The sequence below is a fragment of the Heterodontus francisci genome, chromosome 15 (genome assembly GCF_036365525.1).
Source record: "Heterodontus francisci isolate sHetFra1 chromosome 15, sHetFra1.hap1, whole genome shotgun sequence".
Classification (NCBI taxonomy): domain Eukaryota; kingdom Metazoa; phylum Chordata; class Chondrichthyes; order Heterodontiformes; family Heterodontidae; genus Heterodontus; species Heterodontus francisci.
In genome coordinates this window covers 103,689,672-103,707,682 of record NC_090385.1, presented here as the reverse complement: position 1 = coordinate 103,707,682, position 18,011 = coordinate 103,689,672, and the positions used below count along the sequence as shown (strand labels likewise).

General features: G+C 49.3%; 1 protein-coding gene across 1 annotated transcript in view; it reads right to left on the bottom strand.

Moving 5' to 3' along the window:
• Window positions 1-213: 213 nt before the first annotated feature.
• LOC137377822 (kidney mitochondrial carrier protein 1-like) overlaps window positions 214-18,011 on the bottom strand; it is a 211,028-nt gene continuing 193,230 nt past the window's right edge. The window contains exon 10 of the mRNA XM_068047902.1: window positions 214-7,953. Within this exon, the coding sequence (XP_067904003.1) occupies window positions 7,912-7,953 (42 nt within the window). The 3' untranslated portion in view covers window positions 214-7,911. The remainder of the gene's footprint in view (window positions 7,954-18,011) is intronic.

Sequence of the window (18,011 nt, the reverse complement as noted above, 5' to 3'; positions counted from 1 at the left end):
ATAAATTATTGTCATCCGGCCGTCCGTTCCAGGGTTGGTAAACCACACTCATCTGTTACGGGTTGTATGTCTACTAGGTCTATCCTGATTATGTGTCGCATTTGAACTGTCACTCATCTATAAACCACTTTTAACAACCCTTTTGAATAACTTGCGACTCTTGTTCAAATCTTACAGTAAATAAAAGGGGTAGAAATTTTAAAGAAAGAGAAATCACAACACAATGATTTTTATTCTTCACATTAAATGGTTATATATAATTATCGTATGGGCAACTGTTCAATTACCAGTTGAAATCACCATTTGTGACCAGTGAAATTACTCAAACATTGAGTTAAAGCAGTAAGAAGGAATTGATGGACAATGTCCCAGACATTGAAATATACTATAGCTGCTGCTAATGTCGTCTTAGCCGTTACTGATGAAGAAATATCAGTCCTTTTCATGATTCAGTTGGTTGTGTCTATGACTCCATTTCCCTTTAACTGTGCAGATACATTTCAAGCATCTCAGCCAGATTTTGACCATTTCTCCACAGAAAAAAGTTAGAAAAACTTGTCATTTTTAAAAAAAAAAATCATTCATGGGATGTGGGCATCGCTGGCCAAGTCAGCATTTATTGCCCATCCCCAAATCCCCTTGAGGTGGTGGTGAACTGCCTCTTGAACCGCTGCAGTCCTTGTGAGGTAGGTACACCCATAGTGCTGTTAGGACGGGTGTTCCAGGATTTGACACATTTGGTGAAGGAATGGCAATATAGTTCCAAGTCAGGATGGTGTGTGACTTGGAAGGGAACTTTCAGGTGGTGGTGTTACCCTGCATTTGCTCCCCTTGTCCTTCGAGTTGGTAGAAGTTGCGGGTTTGGAAGGTGCTGTCTAAGGATTGCTGCAATGCATCTTGTAGATGGTGCACACTGCTGCCGTGGTACGTCAGTGGTGGAGGGAGTGAATGTTTGTGGATGGGGTGCCAATCAAGCGGGCTACTTTGTCCTGGATGATGTCGAGCTTCTTGAGTGTTGTTGGAGATGCACCCATCCAGGCAAGTGGAGAGTATTCCATTACACTGCTGACTTGTGCCTTGTAGATGGTGGACAGGCTTTGGGGAGTCAGGCGGTGAGTTACCTGCCGCAGGATTCCTAGCCTCTGACCTGCTCGTGCAGCCAAGGTATGCATATGGCTCCTCCAGTTCAGTTTCTGGTCAATGGTAGCCCCTAGGATGTTGATAGTGGGGGATTCAGCAATGGTGATGCTATTGAATGTCAAGGGGAGATGGTTAGATTCTCTCTTGTTGGAGATGGACATTGCCTGGCACTTGTGTGGCATGTATGTTACTTGCCACTTATCAGCCCAAGCCTGGATATTGTCCAGGTCTTGCTGCATTTCTACACAGACTGCTTCAGTATCTGAGTCATCGCAAATGGTGCTGAACATTGTGCAATCATCAGCGAACATCCCCACTTCTGACCTTATGATTGAAGGAAGGTCATTGATGAAGCAGCTGAAGATGGTTGGGCCTGGGACACTACCCTGAGGAACTCCTGCAGTGATGTCCCAGAGCTCAGATGATTGACCTCCAACAACCACAACCATCTTCCTTTGCACTCCAACCAGTGGAGAGTTTTCCCTGTTTCCCATTGACTTCAGTTTTGCTAGGGCTCCTTGATGCCATACTTGGTCAAATTCTGCCTTGATGTCAAGGGCAGTTACTCTCATCTCACCTCGCGTTCAGCTCTTTTGTTCATGTTTGAACCAAGGCTGTAATGAGGTCAGGAGCTGAGTTGCCCTGGCGGAACCCAAACTGAGCATCACTGAGCAGGTTATTGCTAAGCAAATGCCGCTTAATAACACTGTTGTTGACACCTTCCATCACTTTACTGATTGAAAGTAGAACGATGGGGTGGTAACTGGCCGGGTTGGACTTGTCCTGCCTTTTGTGTACAGGACATACCTGGGCAATTTTCCACATTGCCGGTTAGATGCCAGTGTTGTAGCTGTACTGGAATAGCCTGGTTCGGGGCGCGGCAAGTTCTGGAGCACAGATCTCCACTATAATTGTCGGAATATTGTAAAGGCCGATAGCCTTTGCAGCATCCAGTGCCTTCAGTCGTTTCTTGATATCACGCGAGTGAATCAAATTAGCTGAAGTCTGGCATCTGTGATACTGGGGACTTCAGGAGGAGGCCAAGATGAATCATCAACTCGGCACTTCTGGCTGAAGATTGTTGCAAATGCTTCAGCCTGATCTTTATCACTGACGTGCTGGGCTCCCCCATCATTGAGAAGGGGAATATTTGTGGAGCCACCTCCTCCAGTTAGTTGTTTAATTGTCCACCACCATTCATGGCTGGATGTGGCAGGACTGCAGAGCCTCGATCTGATCCATTGGTTACGGGATTGCTTAGCTCTATCGCCTGCTGCTTACGTAGTTTGGCACATAAGTAGCCCTTTGTTGTAGCTTCACCAGGTTGACAGCTCATTTTGAGGTATGCCTGGTGCTGTTCCTGGCATACCCTCCTGCACTCTTCATTGAGCCAGAGTTGGCCTCCTGGCTTGATGGCAACGGTAGAGTGGGGAATATGCCAGGCCATGAAGTTTCAGATTGTGGTCAAGGACAATCCTGCTGCACATGATGGATGGCCAGATTTGCATTGCCAGATCTGTTCGAAATCTAACCAATTTAGCACAGTGGTAGTGTCACAACACAATGGAGGGTATCCTCAATGTGAAGGCGAGACTTTGTCTCCACATGGACTATGCGGTGGTCACTCCTACTAATATTGTCATGGACAGATGCATCTGCAACAGGCAAATTGGTGAGGACGAGGTCAAGTATGTTTTTCCCTCTTGTTGGTTCCCTCACCACCTGCCGCACACCCAGTATAGCAGCTAGCTGCTTTAGGCCACGGCCAGCTAGGTCAGTAGTGGTGCTACCAAGCCACTATTGCTGATGGACATTGAAGTCCCCCACCCAGAATACAGAGTAGAGTATAGTGTGTTCATGCAAGTTAAAAATGGGGTCTGAGACTGTGGGCAGTTAAGATGATGTTAGCTTTGATTTAAATAATAAACAATTTGTTAGCTTATCTTGGTACCAAGGAACATTACACATCTGCTGTATTGAGCTGTCTCTGATTCCTTTATGTTTATGTTCTTGCTATAGAGAGAGTGGTAGCAAAGGTTTACCAGACTAATTCCTGGGATGGCGGGACTGACATATGAGGAGAGATGGCGTCCGTTTGGATTATATTTTCTGGAGTTCAGAAGAGTGAGGGGGATCTCATAGAAACCTATAAAATTCCAATAGGACTTGACAGGGTAGATACAGGAAGGATGTTCCCGATGGTGGGGTAGTCCAGGACCAGGGGTCATAGTCTAAGGATACAGCATAAACCTTTCAGGACTGAGATGAGGAGAAATTTCTTCACCCAGAGAGTGGTGAGCCTGTGGAATTTGCTACCACAGAAAGCAGTTGAGGCCAAAACATTGTATGTTTTCAAGAAGGAGTTAGATATAGCTCTTGGGGCGAAAGGGATCAAAGGATATGGGGGGACAGCGGCAACAGGTTACCGAGTTGGATGATCAGACATGATCATAATGAACGGCCTACTCCTACTCTCTATATTTATTGGACAGCAACCGACAGGGAGCCAGGCTTCGGAAATTGGGGGGGGGGCGGTGAAAGGGTGCTGTCTGATAATATTCTTGTAGTCTTTGCTGCACCTATGATATTCAGGGAATTAGAAATTAGTTTAAGACCACCCACTAATGTGGAAAAGCATTGTGTGTTCATTATTTTTATGTTACACAATGACAAGTTATACAGATTGACCTCAGCAAATCAGATTATATGTTCAATCCCAAAACGCACAAGACCTTCACATAAACTACCAGCCTATAAATATCTCAAACTGGTGGATTAAATAGCCACCCACACATTACAACTCTGCTTCTAAAATAGCCTGTGCTGTATTGATTTAACCAGTGCTCATTCTTTCCAGCACCAGCTTTCAGTCTCAAATACAATAAATATTGAGAAACATTCTGATAATTCAATCTAAACTGTGTCTATACAGGATTACCCAGCCTCCTGTACTGTGTTTAATGGGGAGATGGTGGTATAGTGATAATGTTTCTGAACTAGTAAGCCCACCAGAGGCCCATACTAATGCCCTGGGGACACTGGTTTAAATCCCATCACAGCAGCTGGTGGAATTTAAATTCACTTGAAAAGCATTGAAAGCTAGTCAGTAATGGTGCCATGAAACTATCATTGATTGTTGTAAAAACCCATCTGGTTCACTAATGCCCTATAGGGAAGGAAATCTGCCATTCTTACCTGGTATGGTCTACATGCAACTCCAGACCCACCACAATGTGGTTGACTCTTAACTGCCCTCTGAAATGGCTTAGCAAGCTACTCAGTTGTCAAGGACAATTTTAGGGATGAGCAACAAATGCTGGCCTTGCCAGAGACATCTATATCCCAGGAAAGAATGTAAAAAAAAATCTGAATAAGATTGAGAGACTACGTTATATGAACAGCTGCACTGCAGCAACTTCTGACCTATAACCCACTTGCACTGCACCCAATCTGATTGGTAACATGATCCAGACAGGACAAAGTGTCCAAGGGAAGACCCAAGCAATGTCACTGCCATTACATGGTCTGAAATACTAGAGGGAACCTTCACAGCCTCCAATGGCACCAGTTGGCACACAGCAACTGACAGTATAGTTCATATATTAAACCCCAGAAATAAGCAAGTAGCCATGAATGCTCGCAGATTGCCCCAGGCTCAGTCATGAGCGGGTTTAAACACTTGTACAACAACTTGAGAATCTCAAGTTTTTGATTATTAAAGTTGCATCTGGAAAGGTTACTGAAACACTGCTGAAAGTCTGATATGGAGTCAGTCACCGAATGGAAACTCTGTTTTTCTGCAACAGGCAGCACAAAAGGATGACCACAAGAAGCTTGTAAACAATTCCTAGTCACAATCACACTGCAATATGAGCAGAGGCTCTGAGACTGGGACGTCTGTCAGCCCCTCTGCCAGTGTTGTGTAATCAGCAGTGCACCCAAAAGATGGACAGTGGGCAAAACAAAGATCTTAGCGGGGGAAGCATTTGTGCCCAGGCCGCTGTCCATTTCCCATTGCAGTGCTGCTCTGCTGAATGTACATAATGAAGAGTGCCCATTAACTTGATCTACACTGTCAAAAACCCCAACATTATGAATCAGATGAGGGAAAAAGGTTCTAAATCCAAATCTAAACCATCACACTTACAGCAACAATTTGGAATGAATCACATTAAAGACAGGCTAAACGAGCCTCAAGATTTAATCTTCAGGAACATGCAAACAGCAGATTCAGAAGTGAAGTTTTGGTGCAAATTTGGTAGATTACTTATTCTTTTTAAGGAATCTTTTAACTTCAAGTTCTGAAAAGCAGCTTAATGATGCAAGCTGTGTGGTGACAGTATCAAACAGAAGCTGAGCCATGACATGATGACACCAGTTATGAAATGCACTTCAAATGCTCTTTTCTCAAACAATTTGGTCTCAACTTTTGGAAAGTCTCAAATTGCAACTGGCACAAAGAAGAATATAGATTCCATGTTACTGATTCATTTGGCATCATATCAACATCGTGTGGAATGTGGCAGAGGGCCTGAGCAGGACCAACTCACCCTCTATATTGTGCGTAATGTGGCCACAGGGCCCAAGCCCCAGCAACCTGCCCTATACGTAGTGGCTGAGGGACCAGAGTCCCAAAAACCAACCCTCTACATTATACGCGATGTGTGTGAGGGATCTGAGCCGAGAGCTCTCTTTTATGTCGGGAAAAAGAACCCAACCTGAACTACAGTGGACCCAACCCCAACCCCCTACGATTTTGTCCCACGCCCGACCCAACCATCCCTTTACTTACCTGACACCGAACCTGCATGAAGCTGCAGCGCATGCGCGATGACGCATAGTGACGTCACTCGCTCACTGCGCAGACTCAGTTTCATCCCGGTCTCCCAGCTCAGGTAAGTTTTTTTATTTTTAATACTTACCAGCAGAATACTTAGTGTGTGTGCCCGGCCCGACCTGAGCACGACCTGGACTCGGCCCGAGCCCGAAAATCGGTTCCGGAAGATGGGCCTGGACCGACCCGTACCAGACACAGGTCATCAGGTTTGGGTCGGGTAGCAAGCCTCTACCTGAGCCCCGGAAACCCACGTCACATCGTGTGGGATGTGATTGGACCAGAATCCCGGAAACCCACGTTACATTGTGCGGGATGTGATTGGACCAGAATCCCGGAAACCCACGTTACATTGTGCGGGATGTGGGTGAGGGACCCGAGTCCCGGAAACCCACGTTACATCGTGCGGGATGTGATTGGACCAGAATCCCGGAAACCCACGTTACATTGTGCGGGATGTGGGTGAGGGACCCGAGTCCCGGAAACCCACGTTACATCGTGCGGGATGTGGGTGAGGGACCCGAGTCCCGGAAACCCACGTTACATCGTGCGGGATGTGGGTGAGGGACCCGAGTCCCGGAAACCCACGTTACATCGTGCGGGATGTGATTGGACCAGAATTCCGGAAACCCACGTTACATTGTGCGGGATGTGGGTGAGGGACCCGAGTCCCGGAAACCCACGTTACATCGTGCGGGATGTGGGTGAGGGACCCGAGTCCCGGAAACCCACGTTACATCGTGCGGGATGTGGGTGAGGGACCCGAGTCCCGGAAACCCACGTTACATCGTGCGGGATGTGGGTGAGGGACCCGAGTCCCGGAAACCCACGTTACATCGTGCGGGATGTGATTGGACCAGAATCCCGGAAACCCACGTTACATTGTGCGGGATGTGGGTGAGGGACCCGAGTCCCGGAAACCCACGTTACATTGTGCAGGATGTAGCTAAGTGCCCCCAAGGCCCAGAAACACACACTTTAATCCATACATTTTTGTCTGGTTGGCACTTCATGGGTCCAGAGGTCTGGGAACCACCGTTCTTAGAGCTGTCATCTCATTGGTGAATAACTACTGAATCAGAAATTAGAATCTTAAGGTGTATGCACATAAATGAGACCATAGATAACAACCTGATATGTGGGCCAGGGACTTGCAAAAGGACTGTTTATAATTAGCCACCACATTCATCCAGTGTGTGTGTGTGTGTAAGTGTGTGTGTGTGTGTAAGTGTGTGTGTGTGTGTAAGTGTGTGTGTGTGTGTGTAAGTGTGTGTCTAAGTGTGTGTGTCTAAGTGTGTGTGTCTAAGTGTGTGTGTCTAAGTGTGTGTGTCTAAGTGTGTGTGTCTAAGTGTGTGTGTCTAAGTGTGTGTGTCTAAGTGTGTGTGTCTGTGTGTGTGTGTCTGTGTGTGTCTGTGTGTGTCTGTGTGTGTGTGTGTGTGTGTGTCTGTGTGTCTGTGTGTCTGTGTGTCTGTGTGTCTGTGTGTCTGTGTGTCTGTGTGTCTGTGTGTCTGTGTGTCTGTGTGTGTGTGTGTGTGTGTGTCTGTGTGTGTCTGTGTCTGTGTGTGTCTGTGTGTGTGTCTGTGTGTCTGTGTGTGTGTGTGTGTGTGTGTGTGTGTGTGTGTGTGTGTGTGTGCACTCCAAACCCCACACATGGCTGAGTGCAGGCTAGCACCCTCACTTGCTTCTGGTAAGCTGACTCTAATTGGACAGTATCACCATCAACTGGGGCTGCAAAAGGAATCTGATCTTTTCCAAAGTTTCCGGAAAGCGAGAGTAATCGACCGCTGCGCATTTGAAGTCAAGTGCAGCAACATTCATGCACCACCCTAAGGCAAGGGTGGAAGAAAAGGCAACAGGGTGAAGACATCCCTCCTGTCAACAAACAAATGTCAGGCAGCAGTGCAAGCGTCAAATACAGTTTGTCGAGAGTAACACTGTTAGACAGGGAGCTTTCTGAGCTGTTCATACGTAATGAAGAACTGAAAGAAACAGTTAAGCTAAACAACATAAATTAGTTGGTTATTACTACAGAATACAAGAGAACCTCTTCCACACTTAAACAACACTACTAACACTACTCAATTCAAACAGTTTCATAATCGGCACAGTGGTGAGCACCGCTGCCTCACAGCTTCAGCGACCCGGGATCAATTCTGGGTACTGTCTGTGCGGAGTTTGCAAGTTCTTCCAGTGACCGCGTGGGTGTGCGCCGGGTGCTCCGGTTTCCTCCCACAAGCAAGGACTTGCAGGTGATAGATAAATTGAAAATTGTAAATTGTCCCGAGTGTAGGTAGGTGGCAGGGAATATGGGATTACTGTACGGTTAGTATAAATGGATGGTTCTTGGACGGCACAGAGTCGGTGGGCTGAAGGGCCTGTTTCAGTACTGTATCTATACATAAAAAAATCTATATTTTATCACTCAGCACAGCCTCATCAACCCATGCCAGGAAGACAGTAAAAGTTATTGGTTAATGTGTTACCCATTTTGGGATTGAGCTGTACAAAGCAGATGGGCGCAGATTTGGAGACACATTGAGTTGGCGAATCTGTTGATACTGTCCTCACTGAGGGAAGATGAAATGTGGAGCCCCTCTCACCCAGCTGAAACTGTCCTTCCTGAGGGAGGATGAAATGAGGAGCCCCTCTCACCCTGCTGATACTGTCCTGACTGAGGGGGGGGGATGAAATGAGGAGCCCCTCTCACCCTGCTGATACTGTCCTTGCTGAAAGAGGATGAAATGTGGAGCCCCTCTCACCCTGCTGACACTGTCCTTGCTGAAAGAGGATGAAATGTGGAGCCCCTCTCACCCTGCTGATAACTGTCCTTGCTGAAAGAGGATGAAATGAGGAGCCCCTCTCACCCTGCTGATACTGTCCTTACTGAAAGAGGATGAAATGAGGAGCCCCTCTCACCCTGCTGATACTGTCCTTACTGAAAGAGGATGAAATGAGGAGCCCCCCTCACCCTGCTGATACTGTCCGTACTGAAAGAGGATGAAATATGGAGCCCCTCTCACCCTGCTGATACTGTCCTTATTTAGGGAGGATGAAATATGGAGCCCCTCTCACCCTGCTGATACTGTCCTTACTGAAAGAGGATGAAATGAGGAGCCCCTCTCACCCTGCTGATACTGTCCTTACTGAAAGAGGATGAAATATGGAGCCCCTCTCACCCTGCTGATACTGTCCTTACTGAGGGAGGATGAAATGAGGAGCCCCTCTCACCCTGCTGAAACTGTCCTTACTGAAAGAGGATGAAATGAGGAGCCCCCCTCACCCTGCTGATACTGTCCGTACTGAAAGAGGATGAAATATGGAGCCCCTCTCACCCTGCTGATACTGTCCTTATTTAGGGAGGATGAAATATGGAGCCCCTCTCACCCTGCTGATACTGTCCTTACTGAGGGAGGATGAAATGAGGAGCCCCTCTCACCCTGCTGATACTGTCCTTACTGAAAGAGGATGAAATATGGAGCCCCTCTCACCCTGCTGATACTGTCCTTATTTAGGGAGGATGAAATATGGAGCCCCTCTCACCCTGCTGATACTGTCCTTACTGAGGGAGGATGAAATGAGGAGCCCCTCTCACCCTGCTGATACTGTCCTTACTGAAAGAGGATGAAATATGGTGCCCCTCTCACCCTGCTGATACTGTCCTTACTGAGGGAGGATGAAATATGGAGCCCCTCTCACCCTGCTGGTACTGTCCTCACTGAAAGAGGATGAAATGAGGAGCCCCTCTCACCCGGCTGATACTGTCCTCACTGAAAGAGGATGAAATAAGGAGCCCCTCTCACCCTGCTGATACTGTCCTGACTGAAAGAGGATGAAATATGGAGCCCCTCTCATCCTGCTGACACTGTCCTGACTGAAAGAGGATGAAATATGGAGCCCCTCTCACCCTGCTGATACTGTCCTTACTGAAAGAGGATGAAATGAGGAGCCCCTCTCACACTGCTGATACTGTCCTTACTGATGGGGGATGAAATGTGGAGCCCCTCTCACCCTGCTGATACTGTCCTTGCTGAAAGAGGATGAAATATGGAGCCCCTCTCACACTGCTGATACTGTCCTGACTGAAAGAGGATGAAATATGGAGCCCCTCTCACCCTGCTGACACTGTCCTGACTGAAAGAGGATGAAATATGGAGCCCCTCTCACCCTGCTGATACTGTCCTTACTGAAAGAGGATGAAATGAGGAGCCCCTCTCACCCTGCTGATACCGTCCTGACTGACGGGGGATGAAATATGGAGCCCCTCTCACCCTGCTGATACTGTCCTTACTGAAAGAGGATGAAATGTGGAGCCCCTCTCACCCTGCTGATACTGTCCTGACTGAAAGAGGATGAAATATGGAGCCCCGCTCACCCTGCTGATACTGTCCTTACTGAAAGAGGATGAAATATGGAGCCCCTCTCACCCTGCTGATTCTGTTCTTACTGACGGGGGATGAAATGAGGAGCCCCTCTCACCCTGCTGATACTGTCCTTACTGAAGGGGGATGAAATGAGGAGCCCCTCTCACCCTGCTGATACTGTCCTTACAGAAAGAGGATGAAATGTGGAGCCCCTCTCACCCTGCTGATACTGTCCTTACTGAAAGAGGATGAAATGAGGAGCCCGTCACGCGGCTGATACTGTCCTTACAGAGGGAGGATGAAATGAGGCGCCCCTCTCACCCTGCTGATACTGTCCTGACTGAAAGAGGATGAAATATGGAGCCCCTCTCACCCAGCTGATACTGTCCTGACTGAAAGAGGATGAAATGAGGAGCCGCTCTCACCCTGCTGATACTGTCCTTACTGAAGGGGGATGAAATGAGGAGCCCCTCTCACCCTGCTGATACTGTCCTGACAGAGGGAGGATAAAATGAGGAGGCCCTCTCACCCTGCTGATACTGTCCTTCCTGAGGGAGGATGAAATGAGGAGCCCGTCACGCGGCTGATACTGTCCTTACAGAGGGAGGATGAAATGAGGCGCCCCTCTCACCCTGCTGATACTGTCCTTACTGAAAGAGGATAAAATGAGGAGCCCTTCTCACCCTGCTGATACTGTCCTTCCTGAAAGAGGATGAAATGTGGAGCCCCTCTCACACTGCTGATACTGTCCTTCCTGAGGGAGGATGAAAAATGGAGCCCCTCTCACCCGGCTGACACTGTCCTCACTGAAAGAGGATGAAATATGGAGCCCCTCTCACCCGGCTGATACTGTCCTTACTGACGGGGGATGAAATGTGGAGCCCCTCTCACACTGCTAATACTGTCCTTACTGACGGGGGATGAAATGTGGAGCCCCTCTCACACTGCTGATACTGTTCTGACTGACGGGGGATGAAATGAGTAGCCCCTCTCACCCTGCTGATACTGTCCTTACTGAAAGAGGATGAAATGAGGAGCCCCTCTCACCCTGCTGATACTGTCCTTACTGAAAGGGGATGAAATATGGTGCCCCTCTCACCCTGCTGATACTGTCCTTACTGAGGGAGGATGAAATATGGAGCCCCTCTCACCCTGCTGGTACTGTCCTCACTGAAAGAGGATGAAATGAGGAGCCCCTCTCACCCGGCTGATACTGTCCTCACTGAAAGAGGATGAAATAAGGAGCCCCTCTCACCCTGCTGATACTGTCCTTACTGACGGGGGATGAAATGTGGAGCCCCTCTCACACTGCTGATACTGTCCTTACTGATGGGGGATGAAATGTGGAGCCCCTCTCACCCTGCTGATACTGTCCTTGCTGAAAGAGGATGAAATATGGAGCCCCTCTCACACTGCTGATACTGTCCTGACTGATGGGGGATGAAATGTGGAGCCCCTCTCACCCTGCTGATACTGTCCTGACTGAAAGAGGATGAAATATGGAGCCCCTCTCACCCTGCTGACACTGTCCTGACTGAAAGAGGATGAAATATGGAGCCCCTCTCACCCTGCTGATACTGTCCTTACTGAAAGTGGATGAAATGAAGAGCCTCTCTCACACTGCTGATACCGTCCTTACTGACGGGGGATGAAATATGGAGCCCCTCTCACCCTGCTGATACTGTCCTTACTGAAAGAGGATGAAATGAGGAGCCCCTCTCAAGCTGCTGATACTGTCCTTACTGAAGGGGGATGAAATGTGGAGCCCCTCTCACCCTGCTGATACTGTCCTGACTGAAAGAGGATGAAATATGGAGCCCCTCTCACCCTGCTGATACTGTCCTTACTGAAAGAGGATGAAATATGGAGCCCCTCTCACCCTGCTGATACTGTTCTTACTGACGGGGGATGAAATGAGGAGCCCCTCTCACCCTGCTGATACTGTCCTGACTGAAAGAGGATGAAATATGGAGCCCCTCTCACCCAGCTGATACTGTCCTTACTGAAGGGGGATGAAATGAGGAGCCCCTCTCACCCTGCTGATACTGTCCTTACAGAAAGAGGATGAAATGTGGAGCCCCTCTCACCCTGCTGATACTGTCCTTACTGCAAGAGGATGAAATATGGAGCCCCTCTCACCCTGCCGATAGTGCCCTTACCGAAAGAGGATGAAATATCGAGCCCCTCTCACCCTGCTGATACTGTCCTTACTGAGGGGGGATGAAATGTGGAGCCCCTCTCACCCTGCTGATACTGTTCTGACTGACGGGGGATGAAATCAGTAGCCCCTCTCACCCTGCTGATACTGTCCTTACGTAGGTGGGGGGATGAAATGAGGAGCCCCTCTCACCCTGCTGATACTGTCATTACTGAAGGGGGATGAAATGAGGAGCCCCTCTCACCCTGCTGATCCTGTCCTTCCTGAAAGAGGATGAAATGAGGAGCCCCTCACACCATGCTGATACTGGCCTTGCTGAAAGAGGATGAAATGTGGAGCCCCTCTCACCCTGCTGATACTGTCCTTACTGAAGGGGGATGAAATGAGGAGCCCCTCTCACACTGCTGATACTGTCCTTACAGAAAGAGGATAAAATGAGGAGCCCCTCTCACCCTGCTGATACTGTCCTTCCTGAAAGAGGATGAAATATGGAGCCCCTCTCACCCGGCTGATACTGTCCTCACTGAGGGAGGATGAAATATGGAGCCCCTCTCACCCGGCTGATACTGTCCTGACTGAAAGAGGATGAAATATGGAGCCCCTCTCACCCGGCTGACACTGTCCTTACTGACGGGGGATGAAATGTGGAGCCCCTCTCACACTGCTGATACTGTCCTTACTGACGGGGGATGAAATGTGGAGCCCCTCTCACACTGCTGATACTGTCCTTACTGAGGGGGGATGAAATGAGGAGCCCCTCTCACCCTGCTGATACTGTCCTTACTGAAAGAGGATGAAATGAGGAGCCCCCCTCACCCTGCTGATACTGTCCGTACTGAAAGAGGATGAAATATGGAGCCCCTCTCACCCTGCTGATACTGTCCTTATTTAGGGAGGATGAAATATGGAGCCCCTCTCACCCTGCTGATACTGTCCTTACTGAAAGAGGATGAAATGAGGAGCCCCTCTCACCCTGCTGATACTGTCCTTACTGAAAGAGGATGAAATATGGAGCCCCTCTCACCCTGCTGATACTGTCCTTACTGAGGGAGGATGAAATGAGGAGCCCCTCTCACCCTGCTGATACTGTCCTTACTGAAAGAGGATGAAATGAGGAGCCCCCCTCACCCTGCTGATACTGTCCGTACTGAAAGAGGATGAAATATGGAGCCCCTCTCACCCTGCTGATACTGTCCTTATTTAGGGAGGATGAAATATGGAGCCCCTCTCACCCTGCTGATACTGTCCTTACTGAGGGAGGATGAAATGAGGAGCCCCTCTCACCCTGCTGATACTGTCCTTACTGAAAGAGGATGAAATATGGAGCCCCTCTCACCCTGCTGATACTGTCCTTATTTAGGGAGGATGAAATATGGAGCCCCTCTCACCCTGCTGATACTGTCCTTACTGAGGGAGGATGAAATGAGGAGCCCCTCTCACCCTGCTGATACTGTCCTTACTGAAAGAGGATGAAATATGGTGCCCCTCTCACCCTGCTGATACTGTCCTTACTGAGGGAGGATGAAATATGGAGCCCCTCTCACCCTGCTGGTACTGTCCTCACTGAAAGAGGATGAAATGAGGAGCCCCTCTCACCCGGCTGATACTGTCCTCACTGAAAGAGGATGAAATAAGGAGCCCCTCTCACCCTGCTGATACTGTCCTGACTGAAAGAGGATGAAATATGGAGCCCCTCTCACCCTGCTGACACTGTCCTGACTGAAAGAGGATGAAATATGGAGCCCCTCTCACCCTGCTGATACTGTCCTTACTGAAAGAGGATGAAATGAGGAGCCCCTCTCACACTGCTGATACTGTCCTTACTGATGGGGGATGAAATGTGGAGCCCCTCTCACCCTGCTGATACTATCCTTGCTGAAAGAGGATGAAATATGGAGCCCCTCTCACACTGCTGATACTGTCCTGACTGAAAGAGGATGAAATATGGAGCCCCTCTCACCCTGCTGACACTGTCCTGACTGAAAGAGGATGAAATATGGAGCCCCTCTCACCCTGCTGATACTGTCCTTACTGAAAGAGGATGAAATGAGGAGCCCCTCTCACCCTGCTGATACCGTCCTGACTGACGGGGGATGAAATATGGAGCCCCTCTCACCCTGCTGATACTGTCCTTACTGAAAGAGGATGAAATGTGGAGCCCCTCTCACCCTGCTGATACTGTCCTGACTGAAAGAGGATGAAATATGGAGCCCCGCTCACCCTGCTGATACTGTCCTTACTGAAAGAGGATGAAATATGGAGCCCCTCTCACCCTGCTGATTCTGTTCTTACTGACGGGGGATGAAATGAGGAGCCCCTCTCACCCTGCTGATACTGTCCTTACTGAAGGGGGATGAAATGAGGAGCCCCTCTCACCCTGCTGATACTGTCCTTACAGAAAGAGGATGAAATGTGGAGCCCCTCTCACCCTGCTGATACTGTCCTTACTGAAAGAGGATGAAATGAGGAGCCCGTCACGCGGCTGATACTGTCCTTACAGAGGGAGGATGAAATGAGGCGCCCCACTCACCCTGCTGATACTGTCCTGACTGAAAGAGGATGAAATATGGAGCCCCTCTCACCCAGCTGATACTGTCCTGACTGAAAGAGGATGAAATGAGGAGCCGCTCTCACCCTGCTGATACTGTCCTTACTGAAGGGGGATGAAATGAGGAGCCCCTCTCACCCTGCTGATACTGTCCTGACAGAGGGAGGATAAAATGAGGAGCCCCTCTCACCCTGCTGATACTGTCCTTCCTGAGGGAGGATGAAATGAGGAGCCCGTCACGCGGCTGATACTGTCCTTACAGAGGGAGGATGAAATGAGGCGCCCCTCTCACCCTGCTGATACTGTCCTTACTGAAAGAGGATAAAATGAGGAGCCCTTCTCACCCTGCTGATACTGTCCTTCCTGAAAGAGGATGAAATGTGGAGCCCCTCTCACACTGCTGATACTGTCCTTCCTGAGGGAGGATGAAAAATGGAGCCCCTCTCACCCGGCTGACACTGTCCTCACTGAAAGAGGATGAAATATGGAGCCCCTCTCACCCGGCTGATACTGTCCTTACTGACGGGGGATGAAATGTGGAGCCCCTCTCACACTGCTAATACTGTCCTTACTGACGGGGGATGAAATGTGGAGCCCCTCTCACACTGCTGATACTGTCCTTACTGACGGGGGATGAAATGAGGAGCCCCTCTCACCCTGCTGATACTGTCCTTACTGAAAGAGGATGAAATGTGGAGCCCCTCTCACCCTGCTGAGACTGTCCTTACTGCAAGAGGATGAAATATGGAGCCCCTCTCACCCTGCTGATAGTGCCCTTACTGAAAGAGGATGAAATATCGAGCCCCTCTCACCCTGCTGATACTGTTCTGACTGACGGGGGATGAAATGAGTAGCCCCTCTCACCCTGCTGATACTGTCCTTACTGAAAGAGGATGAAATGAGGAGCCCCTCTCACCCTGCTGATACTGTCCTTACTGAAAGGGGATGAAATATGGTGCCCCTCTCACCCTGCTGATACTGTCCTTACTGAGGGAGGATGAAATATGGAGCCCCTCTCACCCTGCTGGTACTGTCCTCACTGAAAGAGGATGAAATGAGGAGCCCCTCTCACCCGGCTGATACTGTCCTCACTGAAAGAGGATGAAATAAGGAGCCCCTCTCACCCTGCTGATACTGTCCTTACTGACGGGGGATGAAATGTGGAGCCCCTCTCACACTGCTGATACTGTCCTTACTGATGGGGGATGAAATGTGGAGCCCCTCTCACCCTGCTGATACTGTCCTTGCTGAAAGAGGATGAAATATGGAGCCCCTCTCACACTGCTGATACTGTCCTGACTGATGGGGGATGAAATGTGGAGCCCCTCTCACCCTGCTGATACTGTCCTGACTGAAAGAGGATGAAATATGGAGCCCCTCTCACCCTGCTGACACTGTCCTGACTGAAAGAGGATGAAATATGGAGCCCCTCTCACCCTGCTGATACTGTCCTTACTGAAAGTGGATGAAATGAAGAGCCTCTCTCACACTGCTGATACCGTCCTTACTGACGGGGGATGAAATATGGAGCCCCTCTCACCCTGCTGATACTGTCCTTACTGAAAGAGGATGAAATGAGGAGCCCCTCTCAAACTGCTGATACTGTCCTTACTGAAGGGGGATGAAATGTGGAGCCCCTCTCACCCTGCTGATACTGTCCTGACTGAAAGAGGATGAAATATGGAGCCCCTCTCACCCTGCTGATACTGTCCTTACTGAAAGAGGATGAAATATGGAGCCCCTCTCACCCTGCTGATACTGTTCTTACTGACGGGGGATGAAATGAGGAGCCCCTCTCACCCTGCTGATACTGTCCTGACTGAAAGAGGATGAAATATGGAGCCCCTCTCACCCAGCTGATACTGTCCTTACTGAAGGGGGATGAAATGAGGAGCCCCTCTCACCCTGCTGATACTGTCCTTACAGAAAGAGGATGAAATGTGGAGCCCCTCTCACCCTGCTGATACTGTCCTTACTGCAAGAGGATGAAATATGGAGCCCCTCTCACCCTGCCGATAGTGCCCTTACCGAAAGAGGATGAAATATCGAGCCCCTCTCACCCTGCTGATACTGTCCTTACTGAGGGGGGATGAAATGTGGAGCCCCTCTCACCCTGCTGATACTGTTCTGACTGACGGGGGATGAAATCAGTAGCCCCTCTCACCCTGCTGATACTGTCCTTACGTAGGTGGGGGGATGAAATGAGGAGCCCCTCTCACCCTGCTGATACTGTCATTACTGAAGGGGGATGAAATGAGGAGCCCCTCTCACCCTGCTGATCCTGTCCTTCCTGAAAGAGGATGAAATGAGGAGCCCCTCACACCCTGCTGATACTGGCCTTGCTGAAAGAGGATGAAATGTGGAGCCCCTCTCACCCTGCTGATACTGTCCTTACTGAAGGGGGATGAAATGAGGAGCCCCTCTCACACTGCTGATACTGTCCTTACAGAAAGAGGATAAAATGAGGAGCCCCTCTCACCCTGCTGATACTGTCCTTCCTGAAAGAGGATGAAATATGGAGCCCCTCTCACCCGGCTGATACTGTCCTCACTGAGGGAGGATGAAATATGGAGCCCCTCTCACCCGGCTGATACTGTCCTGACTGAAAGAGGATGAAATATGGAGCCCCTCTCACCCGGCTGACACTGTCCTTACTGACGGGGGATGAAATGTGGAGCCCCTCTCACACTGCTGATACTGTCCTTACTGACGGGGGATGAAATGTGGAGCCCCTCTCACACTGCTGATACTGTCCTTACTGAGGGGGGATGAAATGAGGAGCCCCTCTCACACTGCTGATACTGTCCTTACTGAGGGGGGATGAAATGTGGAGCCCCTCTCACCCTGCTGATACTGTCCTTACTGCAAGAGGATGAAATATGGAGCCCCTCTCACCCTGCTGATAGTGCCCTTACTGAAAGAGGATGAAATATCGAGCCCCTCTCACCCTGCTGATACTGTCCTTAATGA